Source organism: Eleginops maclovinus, chromosome 2, assembly GCF_036324505.1.
Source record: "Eleginops maclovinus isolate JMC-PN-2008 ecotype Puerto Natales chromosome 2, JC_Emac_rtc_rv5, whole genome shotgun sequence".
Lineage (NCBI taxonomy): Eukaryota > Metazoa > Chordata > Actinopteri > Perciformes > Eleginopidae > Eleginops > Eleginops maclovinus.
Window position 1 is genome coordinate 7,247,712 of NC_086350.1, and position 18,432 is coordinate 7,266,143.

General features: G+C 39.9%; 1 protein-coding gene across 2 annotated transcripts in view; it reads right to left on the bottom strand.

The window, feature by feature from the left end:
- The window catches only part of kcnq1.2 (potassium voltage-gated channel, KQT-like subfamily, member 1.2), a 149,732-nt gene extending 131,704 nt beyond the window's left edge, over nt 1–18,028 (bottom strand). For both annotated transcript variants that reach the window (XM_063899098.1, XM_063899106.1), the window contains exons 1-3: nt 17,792–18,028; nt 15,203–15,840; nt 4,714–4,804 (exon numbers count right to left, since the gene is read on the bottom strand). In XM_063899098.1, coding sequence (XP_063755168.1) covers nt 4,714–4,804; nt 15,203–15,675 — 564 coding nt within the window. In that variant the 5' untranslated portion in view covers nt 15,676–15,840; nt 17,792–18,028. The remainder of the gene's footprint in view (nt 1–4,713; nt 4,805–15,202; nt 15,841–17,791) is intronic.
- Nucleotides 18,029–18,432: the final 404 nt, after the last annotated feature.

Consider the following 18,432-nt stretch of genomic DNA (forward strand, 5'->3'; position numbering starts at 1 on the left):
TGACCTGTCAATCAAAGCAGATACTACTTTGGCTGGAACCAGCACAAAGACTAAATGCACTGATGTGTATGTTTAGTGATACTTTTGCAATTGTACTGAGATGTCCATCTGTGTTATCATAGCAATGGGGCTATAGAATGCTGGACAGATCCCTTTTGTTGCTTTCTAAATGTTCAGTTTGCCCATCTCCATTAATTAATCATGTTTACAAGCTCTGCGCTTGAGTTGTTTGGCATGGGCTTCCTCCTAAAACAAAGAAAGAGGAGGATAAACAGGCAGAATTGGTTCAGTAAATCTCTATAACATAGCCTTAATCAGACTCAATTACCATATTGTTTCACTGTGCTTATGCACATTTGAATCGCTGAACCAGTTAAAGATGTGGGAGGACATTCAGAGGTCTAGACTAAAAAGTAGATACTCATTTATATACCTAAAACATTCATTTCAGTTATATTTTACAAGCCAGCCATAGCCTTATTGTTTGATTTGAAAAGTATCAGACTCAGTTTCAGATCCCTGTCGCTGTGTCTGTAAAAGTTCTGACTTTAAGGTCTTCATTTTCATAACAAATAAGCTTATATCTGCACAAATGTTAAAAAACCTTTTTGTATTTTGGACAGTATGGAACTTTAATTTCTTATTCACAAACAAGGTCCAAACTTCTGATAAATGCACCGAACTGTAAAGAAAAAACATGTTCTGTAACCGTATAATTTGGGGTTAACGATCATTCGAGATGTGTTGTTTGTTTACCATGAATAAATAAAAAGCATACACTTAAACTGCCCTACAGTCAAACCAAAACATCTCACCAACGCTAGAATGAAACGGACAGACGGAGTCCCAATTCAATCGAGTTTAGTAATTATGACATCTGGGTCACATTTGAAAGTCAAAGGAACATATGAATTTGGGGTATTTCAAAGGATTAGTCATGATAATTCCCTAAAATGGGTCACCCAGATGTTTTTGTATGTGTATCAGAAACTGGCAATTTTATGTTTACTGAAAAACAGCCGCTAGTTCGCGCAGCAATAATCTGGTCAAGCCAGGCGAGGTTGAAGTTCATTCAAAGAGATGATGGGGAATGACGGTATCAGATGAAAATGTGATTAGATTGCTTCATCTGTGTGTCCCAGTACGAGGAACTGCACGTGCACACACACACGCACAAAGTCACTCATTAAATCTAGATTTTCCTGGGCTTTACAAAGCTTTCGCAACTTATATATGGAATATAATACAAACAAATACCTTTGTTATTAATGTGGGATTGCAGATAGAAATGTCAATCCCATTTAAATTGCACATGCTTTCGTGGAGGTGAGTTATTTAATATCTCAGTTTTTTGTCTGTTCCACTAATGGTAAGCAATTCAAACAGCATGTACAGCTTGAGCAGTTTATATAACCCATGATGGAAAAGAGAAGAATAGATTATTTTACTTATTAGACATGCCCACTCAGTCAATCTCAGTTGCCGATATGTAACATACAGAACTCAGAGCGTTGAGGGTTATGCTCTACACTGATCTCAACAAGGTGATCGCTGACCCCAGCAGCTAGCAGCTAATGGTTCTAGCATTTAATGGTGCTAACAGTAAAACAGTTCAGCAACAGTGAAACCAGAGCTAACTGTTAACCCGAGGGGGAACCAGAGGATGGGCCATTTGGTATGGTGACAATGTCGTGGACCATGGTGTTATCAGTGGTAACCAGCATTTGGATACAGTGAAGAACGTGGGAACATAACTAGCCACACACACACACTGACTGACAGGGTATCACATGCACTCACATGCATGTAAACAGAGCACAGAGGAACTTGTGACGTCATTCTCTGCTCAGGACGAAATCACTCCCCTATCTTTACATACTTGTTTGCTGCCAGATCCGTGCTCTGATTGCTGTATGAAGGATCTATAACCAGTTTGATATGGATTCTTTCTTTAATCGCTCAGTCACTAATAATCAGACTGGCAGCTCTCTGCAATGCATGTGTGCCCCTATACCTGCATTGTGTATACTGTGTGTAATGTTTACTGTATTTACTGTACTGTATGTGTTTAACAAATATATCAAACTCCAGAGTGGAAAACTGAATTTCCCCCGAGGGTGATAAATAATAATAATAATAATAATAATAATTCATCTTCATCTTCATGACAAAAATATTACACCTCATTCATCCACAGTTAGGACACTTAAAGCTGTTAGCCAGTGTTGCATTACTGTTGGGACAACGGTTTCACTTTTTACATTTTGACCTTTATGTGTATCTTCACTAGATACTGTATTGTCCTGTGAGGACTCAAATGTCATGTTTCGCTGGTTATACATTGTGTCTTATGTTAAGGTATTTTTTGGGGCCAGCGAAGGCCTTTATTAGAGATTTATGGAGTTAAAAGGGAGAGACAGAGCCTGAATGTTCAACCAGCTTACTAGGCAGCAGTTTATGCATATGGGACCGCTCTAACGACTGAGCTATCCGGCGGACCAGTAATCCATCATTTCATTGGTTGTCCAATGTTTTTTCTTGTTTTTCAAATAATTTGGAATGTGTTTAGCTTAGCTGCATACCTTTGCCCATACTTGCATAGTGAGGGCACAATATTAGGTATACCAGACTATAAGCCACTACTTTTTGCACAAGCTTTGAACCCTGCGGCTTATAGTCCGGTGCGGCTTTTCTATGGATTTTTCATGATTTTTGTGATATCGTAAGAGGTTTTGTTTTGGTTTGTTCCGCTGTTGTACGGCACTACTTTGTCTGGCGGAAGGGTATGTGATCAGACACACAGTCACGGGGGAAAAGAGTGGTATGTTGGTCACAAAATTTCAGAGGTGGACCATCCTGGTGTCACAGATTTATGAAACGAAAAGGACTGTCCATCAGGGCGCGGACGACTGTGTGTCAGCAACTCCCTCCCGACTACGCGGAAAAAATAACAAACTTCCGCAAATTCACACTAAGAAAGATATATGCATATTCTCGTACATATGGTAATTAAACATTAAAACACCAGTGGCTTTTAGTCCGGTGCGGCTAATGTATGAACAAAACAGGATTTTTCCCTAATGTTAGCTTGTGCGGCTAATATTCAGGTGCGCCTTGTAGTCCGGAAATACGGTAATATACATTTGAGTACACGAAACAATGAAGAAGACCCGGTCAGAAGAGAGGACAAAGAAGAGATCCATGTCACATGCATGCGTCTGCTGCATACATGTTTCTGAACCTCCCACCCAGCCTCACCAGCTTTTCTTTGGCAGCTGCCCTGAAGGCCAAATATCCTCAAGGACTAATGTCCCCCCTGCCATCCAAAACAAGCAGCCTGTGATTCACAAATGTCAGCTAACCCTGAACTTTCTAAGTATAGCTACTACCACCCCTATACGCCACCCTGACACCATTTAGAGGGCTCCACCCCCTCAAAAGCACACATGGAAGATAAGGTATAATCTTATCTCACATTAATATTGAACCAAAAGCATGCGTATACACAGGTGAACAAATAAACAGGGTTTGACAATTTAGTGTAAAAGACTGACGGTAATTTTGTGTGCAGAAATCTTACATTTCTCTTTACATCTTAATGGGGCTTGTCTCTTGAGTTATAACGCAACAGAGAAAAGATGGAAGGTGGGTGGAAGTAGGAGCGAGAGATGGAGAAAGGGAGAGAAAGACTAAGAAACAATGATAGAATGTATTTGGTTCTTCCTGGGTAAAAATAAATGAATAACTGTAATGGCAAGTTTTCAAAGGGCAGTGGCCAAAAGTTTACAGAACACAGTGTCCACTCTGTCCTCTGTTTGCCCCCGGGACTCAGGAGGTGGTACGTGTGTGTGTGTGTGTGTGTGTGTGTGTGTGTGTGTGTGTGTGTGTGTGTGTGTGTGTGTGTGTGTGTGTGTGTGTGTGTGTGTGTGTGTGTGTGTGTGTGTAGACCTTGTGTAAACTATGCACTAGAACGCAGAAGCTACATGTGTATTTATATTCCCAGTGGGCTGGCAGGAGACATATGATGCAAGCTCTTTATAGAGTTTCCTAACAGCAGCCATCATTTCCTGTACCTGTCGTAAACCATGGACTTATTGCATCACTTACAAGTCTTAATAGCCTAATGAGACACACGAAAGTCAATTTCACAGCAAGTATCGGCCTGTACAGTGTGTGCTTGGTGTAATCATCAAAGGTTAAAAACAGTGGCTCCTGACCCATGGCAATAATGTACAATATGCACACTTGTTTACTACTGCATGCACACGTGTTGTTTCCTGTACATGGCTTTGGATGAATGCAACACAAGCCGGCAGGTGCTGTGTGATGGTATTTGCAATAACTTGAATCTTTTTGAGCTTTGTAAAATATTTGGTCTGAGGTGTAAGATGGCGGGTAGAATTCCCTCCAAGACAAGATCTTCTGTCTCCATCTTGTGGATACAGGAGGGATGTTATTTTAAATCAAGGCTGAAGACTTCTCTTTTTGCCTCTACTTTCACTAACTAATACTACTTCCATCACTCTGATCCCTGAAGCATACCTGTATAGGAGCACAGGTTGTTTAAGACAAGAGGAGAATCTGATAAATCTGTTACAAATATGTACGTTACTAAGGGCAGCCCCTCATAACAAATGCAACTTTAGATGTTGAAGATGCTTACGTATGTTGCCTGTTTGTGGAGTTGTATGAAAGTTTTATTATATTACTCACCATCCAGAAGAGTGTTCCAGTGGCAAATTCTGCATATTGCTCTATAGTGGACAGGACACTGAAGATTAGACACACTAGGACCATGACGAAGCTGTAGAGAGAGGAAAACAGTTTCAGTTATCACCACATATATTCACCACCGTTCAACTGCCAATACATAAAGAAGTAGGTAATATATTTACTAGAGAACATTTATTGGTTTAAGAATCTGATTTACTCAAGTATTTATCGAAATACCTGGAATATACTCTATGTTAAACATTGATTGTATATGTTTCCAATCACCACACCACACCAGCCAATCAGTCAAACAGATAAATGGGAACAATTTAAAATAATGAATGAAAAAGTTTTGGCAAATAATACTTTGGAAAAGGGATACAGAAAGCAAAATCTGACACTCTGAAGGGAGCGATGGGTGCTTCGGAGTCTGCTGTTATAAAGGACAAATATTTGTGTTTATCAGTAATGTTGCTGCAGAAACGACCATCCTGTTAAGTGCATTTGTGTTTGACAGACATTTATATATATATTTACAAGTCTTGCAACAGAATAAATTAACACTGATGTTTGCTAGCCACAACACGGTCGAGGTACTGTAGGTCGACTTTGTTTACGCTCTTCTTTTTTCATCAATCTGCTTGTATTAAGAGCTGATTTTTCCACATCCCCTAGCAACAGAGACACATTCGGACGAGACTGCCCATCTGTCGGTGTGTGTATACGTCGTCTACAAACATAACCTAGGGAGTTCACATTGACTACCAGAGTACCTTAAGTTGAAGTTATGTTGAAGTTAGAGAAAGCAGGTTTTGTCTGCTGTCGTCTGGCAGACAGCACCGCAGCATCCGGACAAAAACCACCAGACTCAGTGACCGTTATATCCCACAGGCACATAAAACTGAAAATCTCCCAAGCTCTATGAAATCATTTTAAAGCTCATATGTTTATAACATTCATTACAGCTCACATACATATAAATATAAAAATATCAAAGTTTGTTTTTGTTTGAAATTCAGCAACACTTGCAAAGACCACCTTTACACATTGGATAGTCAACTCTCTAAATGAGCAATCGTAACCATCACTTAGAAGTTAATGAAAATCTTTTCTTAACCTTTTTTGCACTGTTCCTTTGATTATTCATTCAAAAACGTTAAAGAGGCTCATGCTGGGGCTTTGCTTGACCTCGCCTGACCTCACAGGATTAAGAGCCAAGCATGTTGAGTCCATTTTCAACCATCCCATTAATAATCCTTAGAATGCATCTTTTAAGTGCTTTTATATCAAGGACTGTACAGTAGGTGAGTGTTTGCATACACCATCATAATCATGATTCATGATATAGCTCACTTTAAAAACACACAGCAGGGGATGAATTATAATGCTGTGTACTTGGGCTGGATTACATGCCATATGCTGGAAAGGTTATGTAAGTGTCTTGTGTTGTTTATCAGTATTCATGTAACAGAAAAAATGCTGAACATATATAATCCCACACTAAAGAAAGACAGATGTTGCATTAACTGAGATCACCATCCAGAAGACATGTTTTCTTTCTAAAATGTCCAAAATGAAAGCATATCACTAACCCAGACATCAGTGTGAGCACTTTACTGTTTTACTTACAAATTAACTTGCTGGTCTCTCAGATGGTTGAATGAGTGTAAGACAAAGTGGGCTGATGGAGGGTAAGACTCCTATAGGAGGATTCCGTTTAAACACAGACTATTACTCATTGGCCAGATGGGACGGTGAGGATTACTGCTAACCACCAAACCCACACACGCACATACACACACCTCTCCCCCCCTCACTTCGATTCGGTTTAAAATACACATGCAAGCAAAATGCAATGGAGCATAATCTTGTGAGTGTATTCATGGACATATAAGCAAACCAGTCATCAACAAGAGTGTGGGATGAGGTGACATCATCCACTCCCATTTAGTGTGGTGACCAAAGTGAGGCAGAGACTCAACCCAGGCTGACAACGAAGATGCAATTTGGTTTTAGTCTCGTCTTGACCCATGCAACATGTCTTAGGCACAAATTGCTTCCAGTGGCATGGCCAACGGTGTGTAAATGTGTGTGAATGTTAGCTTGCTTGAGAGGGTGGCACCTTGCATGGCATCCACCTGCCTCTGTATGAATGTGTGGGAATGCTTGTATATGAAATAGCTTTGAGGAGTCGTAAAGACTGGATAAAGCGCTATATAACTCAAGTCCATTTACCATTTGTGCTGCTATGATGATCCAGCCTACCAAACTGAAAACAGTCAGTCACATCTTGGGATGCTGGAGTCAAACCTGGGATGGCCACTGAGATTTCATGGCTGGAGACGCCTTTGGTAACATTTGGCACTGAAAGAGTTGAGGTGTGCTTGAAAACTAAGAACTAAAGCCAATCCATCCCTCTGCAGGGTGAATATTTCCATTAAAAGCTATGTAAAGATTCAACATCCAGGTCCCCATGTGAAGGCAAATAGGAGCAGGATAGGCCAAACAAATGAAGAGTATGCCAGTTGAAAAGCATTCATAAACGAAGATTTTAAGAAATAAAGGTTGGGTAAAAATAACAAATAAAGGATAAAGGTACCTCAAGAATAGGAACTTGCCGGCATGACAATAATGTACAGTATCTTGATTTATTACTGCGTTGATTTGAGAAAATGAGTACAGCCAATGTCTTTGTGTTATACGTTGTTGCCGGGCAGAGGCATTGCAAGCTTTTTGTGAGGAAAGATACCAGAGAGGGCAGTTTAAAAGAGGACAGGCCAAGTCAAAAAAACACATTTCCCTTTTGTTGAAATTAGATTATCGGTTGGGATAAGTATAAATATCATATCATAGTCATGGAGGCTATTGACAGGGTCATGTAATCTTTGTGTTTTCCTCCAGTGCATGGGACATTTGCTGTTCCAAACGGATGACGGGAAACGCAATATCCATGGGACTCCACATACTGAACCTGCAGAGGAATAAATGTCAAAAATGTTGAGCTTCTTTGACTCAAACAAGAACAGGGTTGAGATGAATCGTGTTTATTTCTAATGCGTTTCACACCACTTGTAAAATGTTTCTTCTTTGTAGGTGCAATAAGTAGTGTTTCAGTTCATGATTTATACCCGATCGGTCTGCTCACTGTCCTAATAAAGCTAAGAAGTTTATCATGCAAACTAAATCTCTTCAAGTTTTCAATGCTTTAAATCAATCGATGTCTCCTCCTTATACATTCAAAGTTTACAAGAATATACAAATCACACTCAAACCCATTGGGAAAAATTGAACTGCTATAAATATCCATGTAATATTTCCAACGATTGTCCTGCAATGTTGCAGCCCTCGATTGTCCCAATAATGTATTCCCAATGTGTACATATAGTAGCGAGTAGCCGTTTCAATAAGCTTTCTGCGTTGACACCATGGGGAGGTGTTTGCTGCAGACAGGACTGGGTCACCCAACCACTAGCCAAGCATATTTAGCTGACCAAAACCCCTGGGATCTGATTAAAACAAAACAGCTGCAGCTTTAGAGAGTGTTATTGACTGCAGATCCACCCAGCTTCCCTCAAATAAGTACAGCGTAGAGAAACAACAAAACCTCAATCAATCTGTGAAACTAAGGCAATATAAGCTTAGTAAACATCACTAAATACAGACAGCAGGGACAATGTGATTCCAAAATGAATGGGACATGTGCGCTCTTGCAGATTAGTGCAAATGTATTAATAGAGACACACAGTTAGCCAACCAACAGCAGAAAGACCACACTTTTAGCTTTTGGGACAACTTCAGCTTGTTGTGTTTAACTTTAAGTTATCAAGACAGATGGTGCCATGTGCAAAGGTTGGGTAAGCATTCACAAATCCAATCCAAATGTTAAATAATGTCTTAACCTCTCTTAATCTCATCCAACTCAGCAGTGGATTTCAGGTTGTGACATCATAAATGTCCTGAACTGTCAGATAGGTAACACTGTTCCAATATTTCTCCTGAGAGCTAGATCAGCTATGGTGTCCAGATATTATTTTATTGATCAACTACAAAGTAATAACCCTAGATATCTCGCTACAACATCTAATGATATCAAGTCATTAGAACTCTTAACAACACATTGCGAAATCTTCTTACCTTTAACCCAAACACTCACTCTCTTCTCAGCCAGAGCTATTTACTGGCAACATCTGTGGTGTCGGCCATGTTTGTTTTTGTTTTATTATGGTGGCCTGTTTGAACCTCCAACCTCAGAAAGAAGGCCCAGCCAATTTCAAAGCTAGTCTCTAAGTGATATATTTATCACTTATTGAAAACACTTGAGACCAAACTTAAACAATAAATATGAATGTATTACAAAATAGCAATTGCCAGAAGTGCAATATTTGTTAAAGGCCAAATATGTGTCAAAAAACATTCTGTATTTAGTCTGGTACCGGCAAACAAATCCTATTCAACGGACTGGGGGGGGGGGATTTGTTTTCTACACAACTTCCAAATTTAACTCCCATAATATTTACTTATTTGTTTTAGGGCTAAACACCTCTGTATTCTGACTGCTTCTTTAACATAACATGAACAAAAAAACAGCTTATGAATTAAAAAAGCACACAAATTGCCCGGGCCATCACTGATAGCAATCATGGTCAGAGCAGCTATCCCCCCCCCCCCCCCCCCCCCCCCCCCCCATCCCCATCCCGTCCAATGGAACGGCTTAGGATGGATTACACCACATCAGCCACCGGTCACAAATAGGGATATTCCTTGCTGTCTTAGCCATCATTTTGTCCACATAGTACTTCCAAAAGTACTTGCAGGTTTTCAGGGCATTATGAATCGGAAGAGAAATAGCATGTGTCACTCAGTAACTTCACCAGCTGTGTCAGATTCAACATCAGCAACAACACCAGAGGATAATACCCTCAGCTTCTCTGTTTAATTCAGCTGTGCATGTACAAACCATCCAAAGTATTTAAGAGTTGGTTAGACTGTGATGCTAAGGTTGCATAACTTTGTGGCTCTAGGATCGACCACAAAAAGTTCAAAAATGACCTGATTATAAAAAGGTTAGAGTGTTAAAAATAATTTTGACATATTGTCAGGTCTGTAAATGTTATAAACATCCATAATGCTTTACATAGTCTTGTACTTATTGGCAAAGTCCTTGATTTATATATTTTTTTATTACTATATACCAGTGGCGGGCTGTGCATTTCACACCTAGGCCTTCAGTGATGTCCTACACAGTCCTACCTGAATTATTCCACCTCTTAATACCATCATTATGACGCCATGGCTCTAGAAACTATACATTAAGACAGAAACGCAGTATAACCAGGCGTTGCATCACCTTAACATAGTCAAGTACAACAGAGTTATATTAATATTTCTGAAGCATTTATAATCAATACATCAGCATTTACAGTTAACTTAATTAATCAGATTATCTGACAAACCGCTCCTTGACACCTGTGTCCGTCACATAACGCAGAACAAGTGCCAGCTGTGCTACATTACCCACATCTGACGTCTCGTCCACCATAACAGCGACAAAGGGTGCTTTTTTAATCTTCATTTTGATCTCTTCTCCCATCACTTCAGCAATAGCATAAATCAGGTCGTTTTGTAATTTGCCTGACGTCCCAGTAAACATGTTGTTTGTGTACAGGTGGTAATGCAAATCTGTGTTGTTCTCAGCAAGAAAAGAAAGAAGCTCCACGTAGTTTCCTCTGTTTCTGGACTCGGCGCTTTCATCGTGTCCCCTAAATGAAAGTTCCTGTTTACCCAAAAACAGGACACAATCAATCAGTCTTTCAATATTTCCCTATTTTTGTTCACCCTTTCGTTGTGGAGCTCCGTTTCCCTGCGCACTTGTTCGTTGAGCTGTAGATCCACTCGGGTGTCCCCAAAGGTTTTCAAAAGCACCAGTGCTTCCAAGTGCCCAGCTGTGCTTTGGTGTCTCGTTGCTGCCTTGGTTAGACAACTCAAGTTTGCAAATTTAGTGTGGCTCCAAACACCAAATCGATCAGTTGCAAATACCAGGCATTCCCGGCAGTACAATTTGCAGTGCCTCTCGGAGGCTGTGAGCCAGGGGTACCGCTCGTAGTTTCCCTGCTGTGCTAGGCTCACTAGCGTTGGAGTTGGTCGTTCCCTTTTCAAGATGTGTAGCTTTACTTGAAAAGTTCGTTTTGAAAATGGCGTTGTAATTATATCTTCGACCAAATTGATCTCGTCTCCTCCTTCAGCCATTGTGGGTTGAAAAAAATAGCTTGTAGAAATCTACACAAATTAGCTCGCTCAAGTTCTAGTTCTGTTTGCTAGCTTTGCCCATAGACTGTATGGCTCTGCCTACTGCCTAGCTCTGCCTCTCAATAGTGCGTATCCAATCAGAAGATGTGCACGTGCTAACGTTAGCGTACGCCTGCTAGCTGGCCCGTTGTCGCCACCTCGAAATCTGATTGGTTAACGCCACAGTTTTGTTTGCGTTCACTTTAAGCTACAGCCGCCCGCACTGTTGATTCTGAAGGCCTAAGGGCAGATTTCTTTGACCCTAGCAACACATTATGGCTGAAATATGATTGGATAAAAGCTCTAACATAAAGGCCAGCCCTCCAAATCTCGTTCTGAGGCTGGAAGCAGCGCAGCCAAGACGAACGCTATAAAATGAAGAGAATAGACTATGGGGAATAATTTAATACATATTTGTGGAAAAAATATATCAAAATTAAATTTATATTCTGATGATGTTTAGGCCAGCAGAGAAGGCCTTGCTGGCCCTGACGGCCCACCACTGCTATATACATGTTAATCACCTGGGGATGTGAAGGTGTAGGTTGCATTTCAGCCGATAAAAAAAACCTAGTGTTTGTCAAAAAAAAGAAGTTAATTTTTAACTTGACATTTGAATTGAATAAGAGCCTTAATTGTGCATTGGATCTTATAATAGAAACCTACTTTAAAATGGAACAGATCTCGTTATATAAAGAAGTCAATCTTCTTTCTTATTTTCGCCTTTTCGGTTGGCTACTTAAACCATAGAAGAATGAAAGACCTATGGCATATAGATTGGTTGTTTTCATTTGATGCATTTCAATGAATTATCCCTGGTATCCGTCAGTTGCTAGCTATCCTTTGATAACTAACATCATATGTATAACATTATTTTTTGTATTAGGGTTTGTATAGTTTGACTATACTATACATTGTATAGCTAGTTTTACTTTTTTGTAAGTTTTCAAAGGAAGAATAAAATATCATTACAAAATATTTCTCAGTGTACATAACTGTCTACTGAGCAAAGGATATACATACAGTTCGGTAAGTCATTAATCTCTTGTAAGCAGATATCCAACAAGGGTTTCCTTTCTGCCCTCTCCACATAGATGAGGGGATTCACTATAGCCATTTCAATAATCTGCCCAGATATAAAAGTACACAAAAGAACCAAGTATTCGAGACAACATCTGGCCTGCTGCATTTTCACGAGGATAAACAATTGCACTTCTTTCTCTCACTGCATACTGCTCATTGTGATATATAGTAGAAATTACCTTCATGAGACCTTTAGGACATTTGAAATACAACCACAATTACTGTGGTTCTACTGTTTAAGGTAAAACGTTTGTCTCGAGTAAATGGTAGCATTTAACTCTGCTTTAAATCCCAAGTCCTGGTTGTACAGTCGGCTTTGAGTCGGATTGTAAAGGGCATTTAGGAATCACGAGGACACACATGTAAAAGTTTGTTCCCTTTGGTTATGTAAAAGACTCTGAGGGAGTGGCAGCGGGAGGGTGTGCTGTTGAGTTTGCATCCTATTGCATAAGACTCTTTTTCGGGCACTTTTATCATATGCTGTCCAGATGCCAGGGGATTTCTAACCACTCTGACCATTTCTGTTGTCATCATGGAATATGGGTGTATGTTTGTGTTCCTGCTGATCTAGTCATGGAGTTGGATAAGCATGACATTTTATATATCATATGCACATTTTGTTATTAAGTATCACAATTAATACCTATCAAGAAGATAGGGATTGCTCGCCACCAACTCCTCAATTAAGTCTGTAACTGTGCACTACTTACATTTCCTTTGTTTTTGCAGTTTTATGCCATGAATTATTAATTTAGTAAGCTAGCAAAATAGGAACAATTAAAAGCATTCACACTGCATTAAAGTAATGTGAATTGAATTTCTTCAGGTTTCGGATAAATTTGTATGAATAAGTATTGCAAAGATAATCGAAAAAGCCTCTTATCTACAATAATTGGGATGTATACAAGCTTTCATGAATCAAAACAAATCAGTCAAATCCATCACTCTATAGATCATGTATGTATGTGTTATAGAAGCAATAATTTGTGTCAAATGTCTCCCTATAGATTTGTGTTATCCCATAATGCTACCTGTTGATTGGACAGATGTTCGGAAACAGCCAGATGGAGTGTTGATGAGAGTAATAATAAAATCCTCTATGAGCTAATAACACTGTAATCTCTTTCATTATATTCTGCAACTCACATATGCACATCTGTGTTTGTGTGTTTTTGTAGATGCATGCCTGTGTCTGCGTGCGAACATGTGCTATGTTAATGTGCTAAACTGCTGGCCGTTGTGGAAATGTTGTTGATCCTGATATCAGCTCGATAAAGTCAGTGATGAATTGAGCAGCCACCTGTGTGAGTGTGTTTGTTGTATATCTATTAGTGTCATCCTAATGTAGAAGAGGCGAATTAGAGCCGACCCACTGGGGCTGTCATCAACACTGCCTTTAATAGGTCCCTTCTTCCCTTCCAATCTCTAAAGGGGCCAGGAGAATAGAAGGCCCCAAGCGACAGCCATTGACAAGTAAGAGTTACTTAAAAGAGTGTCAGTGGGTATCAGTCAGAGGGATAATATTAAATGAAGCACAGGCTCAGGTTGCCTCTCCTCTGGAAGGGGAAAACATTAGAGCCACAATTACTGCTATCACCAATGCAGGGGAAACAAAACCCACATGCAGGACAACAGAGAATACCCGCAGTGTTTCCATTCGTCTTTGACGGACACAGATAATATCTTAATGAGACCGACTAATTCTACTGCATTTCAAGACAGCGCTGCCACTTTTAATAGCTGCACATTAGTCCTAGTCTAAATTCAAATGAGGAGGTTATTATAGGGTAAATGAGCTAAAGCAATGCATAGGGGCATAAATGTGTTTGGATTATGGACGATTTTGATAGAACAGCATCTTTCATGACGGTGCCGACATTGAAATTGTTGCCAGAAGTTTCATAGCAGGCCAATCTCTCCTGGTTATTATTGGCAAGAGTTGCCTGACTGCTGAGTCAGGAACCAAAAAGGGAAATGCTTTATATGTTAATCCACATCCTAAAGAGATTTTTAAGGGATTTAACTTCCCATTACAAAATCATTTAACCAAATACATTGGAGTATTTGAAAATACTCATTGGCCATGCCAGAATATTTCATTTCATTTTGGCAGTAAATGAGAGTGCACTAACGCCAAACTGAGAATAGGTTATCTCTATTAAATAAAAAGTGTTTTACTGTCCTTGATCTATTCATCACATGCATTCAATTCTTTAATCATGGTGCGATTATGTGCTTAGCATATCGAATGAAAAACATAAATATTTCAATGACTTAGCTATAGATAGATATTTAGCACTTGCAGATGAAAACGTATGAGGGTCAGATTTGAATTACATTTGAATATATATTCTTTTGACTACTTATTCAACATACTTACAAAATGTCAGATTTATTTTATTGGGTGAAAGGACGTCAATAATAAAAGGATTCTGCCGAAAATACAGAACACCTTTTTCTAAAGTTCATATGCGACATTAACACATTTTCCACAATCAAACATTTCCAGTCATTACACCATGCCATAACAGTTTAACTTTATCACAGTCCAAACAAATTAACCCCAACAGAGGGGAGCAAAGTGCTCCTGAGTGGAATCGGATAATACGAGTCATGTGAGCAGTGTTTTAGCTGTAGTTTAGTGCGCTCCCCTGGCAGGTCAGGTTAGCAGCTTTAAGGAAGCTACATGTTTCATGAATGAGGTTGCCAATTTGTTATCTGTAAGGAAGAGACTACACAAAGGTGTGGTTAACAAGATCACATTGACCTGCTTCTCCTGGACTATGTCAAATCAACCACAGACAGCAAGCAGACCTCTGTTACTGTGAAGCTGAATCTAATACTGGGAAAAGCAGCACTAGAATAATTAACGAGAGGGGAACTGGCACAGTTATCTGGACTTTTAACAGCTTTTAGGTCTCAAATGTAAAGTTTTTAAGCATGGAGTGACAAGGGTTTAAGAGTTTCACGTTGATGTCGTTTGATAAGTGACCTGTGTTATCCATGAGTGCTCATTATAATCTTTATTTATTATAATTCAGTCTTTTGAGCCAGCCTATAAAAGTAACACCGCTACCAATCTGAGATATAGAAGGACTGGTAAAAGAAGACAGGTACTCACACAAGGAAGTGGTAGAGGAAGCATCTCAGTCCAGCAGGTCTCTCTAGGAAGTTGTAAACATCCCCCTGCATGCTCGTCTTGGTGTAAGGGTTCTGGAACTCCTTTTGATGATTTAGCATCCAGCTGGAGCGAGGGAGAGCTGGAGGGACAGAGGTGATGGAGGGCTGGCTTTGTAAGGTCCGTCGCGCTGGGATCATTGGGTCCACTGCCGGATAGGAAGAAATGCCAGATCCATTATTCCCGCCTGGGGGGTCCAGTAAAACTCGAGAGTAGTGCCTTAAGTTCGGTGTAGTAGGCACGAGGGCAGAACTAGTAGTCGTAGAGGAGGCTGCATCCATATCCTGGTCCAAGCTGAGGCTCGTGCTGGCATATCCGTTGGGTTTGGAACTTATATAGGAGCTCCCCATCCTGCTGCCATAGTCGCGTTGCACATGGCAAGTCATGTGAAAGGAGTGTGCTCGTCTTTCCCCCATGGTGTCGTTCAGAGGGGGGCCAAGAAGGATTTAAAAGTCCTGGAGGTTATGACCAAGATTCAATTACGAGGGATGAGTCCAGTAGCAGAAGACACCTAGCTAGGCATGGCTAGCTACCCGCTGCAGACAGGAAGCTTCTGTGCTGCACTGCATGCGAGTCCATACCTGCAGTGGAAGAAGTGACAAGAGTTATGGAGATAGTATGACTGAAATAAGCATTGTGCTCTATAGCTAGGGCTTTGTTAATTATGAATCCCTCGTTAAAATACAAGACAACCTAAAGCTTAATGTGCTGAATCACTATTAAACTGTATTCAAACCTCGTCTTGTTTCCTAATATATTGTTTCGTCAATATTTCCTAAGTATATATATACTTTTTCTTGGAGTAGCATACCAAGAAGTTGTTTAACCTTGAAGTTACTAATTTAAGCATCTGCTTCTGTGACAGGTGACATTCAAGCATAGCAGAAATTCTAATTTTAATACAAAATATCCTCAGATTACTATCTTGCCAATAGGAAAGGTGATTCCCTTCAGCATGTTACTTTTGAAATGCTAACATACATGGATCAGAGACCTATTGTATTTCATTGTGTAACAGCTCAAGTTTTTACTCCAAGATATAGGCTATCTGCAGGATGTTGGTGCCATGAGGAGTCCATGTTTGTAAAGTTAAAAAGAGAAGGGAATGCCATTTTTGAGAGATAATAACAGTGGCATCTAAACCTTGGAAAATGCTTATACAGGGAGTTCTATGACAATGTGATTTATGACAATGAAAAAAAAGTAAATGGGATGCAATATCCAGAGATCCGAATTATACACAACTTCATGTGTCAGGTAAGTAGTCCATTTTCCGCTGCGGTTTTCTGAGGATTTAGCCCTGCAGAACTTTCGCTTTGTCATTTATTGACGTCAAAACCTGCCTAGTTTCACATCTGGGAAAGGGAAACAAATGCAGGCACTCTGCTAACATTTAGAGAAAATAATCCAGTGTCGTGTTAACCAGCCAACATCTAAAGTTAAGCCAGCGCCACAGCTGCAATGTCACCTTCCCTGTTAGGGACACAAAACATGTCACATCAGAAAAGCTTAAACATTGTGCAAGCAGAGGAAGATTAGACTTATTAAAGCTGCAGACAGCTTGAAGCCATGTTAATGACTGTTTGGCAACTTGTCTCTGTTTTCTTCATTACAGCTACAGTTTGATCAAGGTTAACTCCTAGCACATTATTCATGCATGCTCTCTTGTTCAACACTCCAAGCGATGCATTGAATATTATGACAATATCCAATGCTTAACAACTTTGAAACTAAAAATGCAAGTTAATTTTGAGCCATAATTAACCTCCAAAATAAAATCTATACCAACAAGCAGGGGAGAGGTCTATTGTGTGAATTGTTCAAAGGGAGCTGCAAATCAGTAACACATGCTAATTAATTATTGTGAGTAATATCAGTTCCCTGTGTTCCTAATGAACATGTAACAGAGTCTGGACAGTGTGACAACTTGACAAAAACAGTTTCCATTTAGTCAAAGTGAATTCTACTCCTTGTATGAACAATTAATCAGTGTGTCAAAGGCAGGTAGGTGAGTCAGTATCTTCTCTGGAAAGACACTGCACCAGGTAGTGTGATTGATGACCGGATGTGGCCTAAAAGCATCGGAAAAAGTGTCATGGGACAAAAGAGGTAGTCTAATTGGAGGCAGCCACCCCCGTCCATATCTGTCCTCAACTATGGGCGAACTGATGACAACAGCCACACATGCGGCTGTCTCCCTGAAGATAGAGTTTCTACCTATAAAACACACCTTCATGACACACACAATGTCAGACGCTATCTGAACCGACCCGGACATCTATCACCACTGAAAGCACAGCATGTGGGTTGAAAAACATTAGCACATTTAGATTCCACTCCCTAAAGAAACGAGTTCTCCTCCTTTTATCTGCAAAACTATCTTGTGTTAGCAATAAACTAAATAAAAGGTATGTTTAATGACGCTGCATCATCAAGCAAATGATAACTCAATATTTGCTTCAATTAACGCTATACCCTTAGGGAATTAGAGTGAAAAGCAAAAGGATGTCAAGCTAATGTGTCAAATCTTACCTGAAACTGCAGAAACACTCCTCAAGTTGTATTCGGTGATAAATAAACGGAAATTATTTCAGAAGCCAGGCAACAAGTTCGGATTTTGTTTTGTTTTTCTTAAATAAAATCCAATAGTTAAATAATTGAATTAAAATAGGACTGAACTCATGTTCCAGCGCTGAAATGTAGCATTAACATCAGAATAACAATGAAACCCATAAGTCTCACATCGGTTGCCGCCTGCAGGACTTCTCTCTTTGAAGTGCATCGCAGCCTGTGCATGGACTTATGCTGCATTCATGAACTAGGGGATATTTTCCCACCACCTTCTTAAACTAGCTTGGTATTGTATAAGCACGCTTCTAGACATCTTTACAACACAAAGAAATATTTGCCAGCTTACCCCACATGCAGGTGCTTCTCTTTTCATGCTAGGTGCGGTTGATGCCATTTGACTTTTAAGTATCACTTAAATCCATACTGCTTCTTTTAAACGGAAGTGAACTCAACTCAGTATGTTCATCAACTTTTCATTGACCTTCAACATTTTAATTGTGTTCAACCCCTTTTATACATCTAACCGAAATATGTCATGCATATGCCTCACTCTCGCGTTATCGTGGGTGTGTTTTCATGAAGCATACGGCTAAACGTAGGCC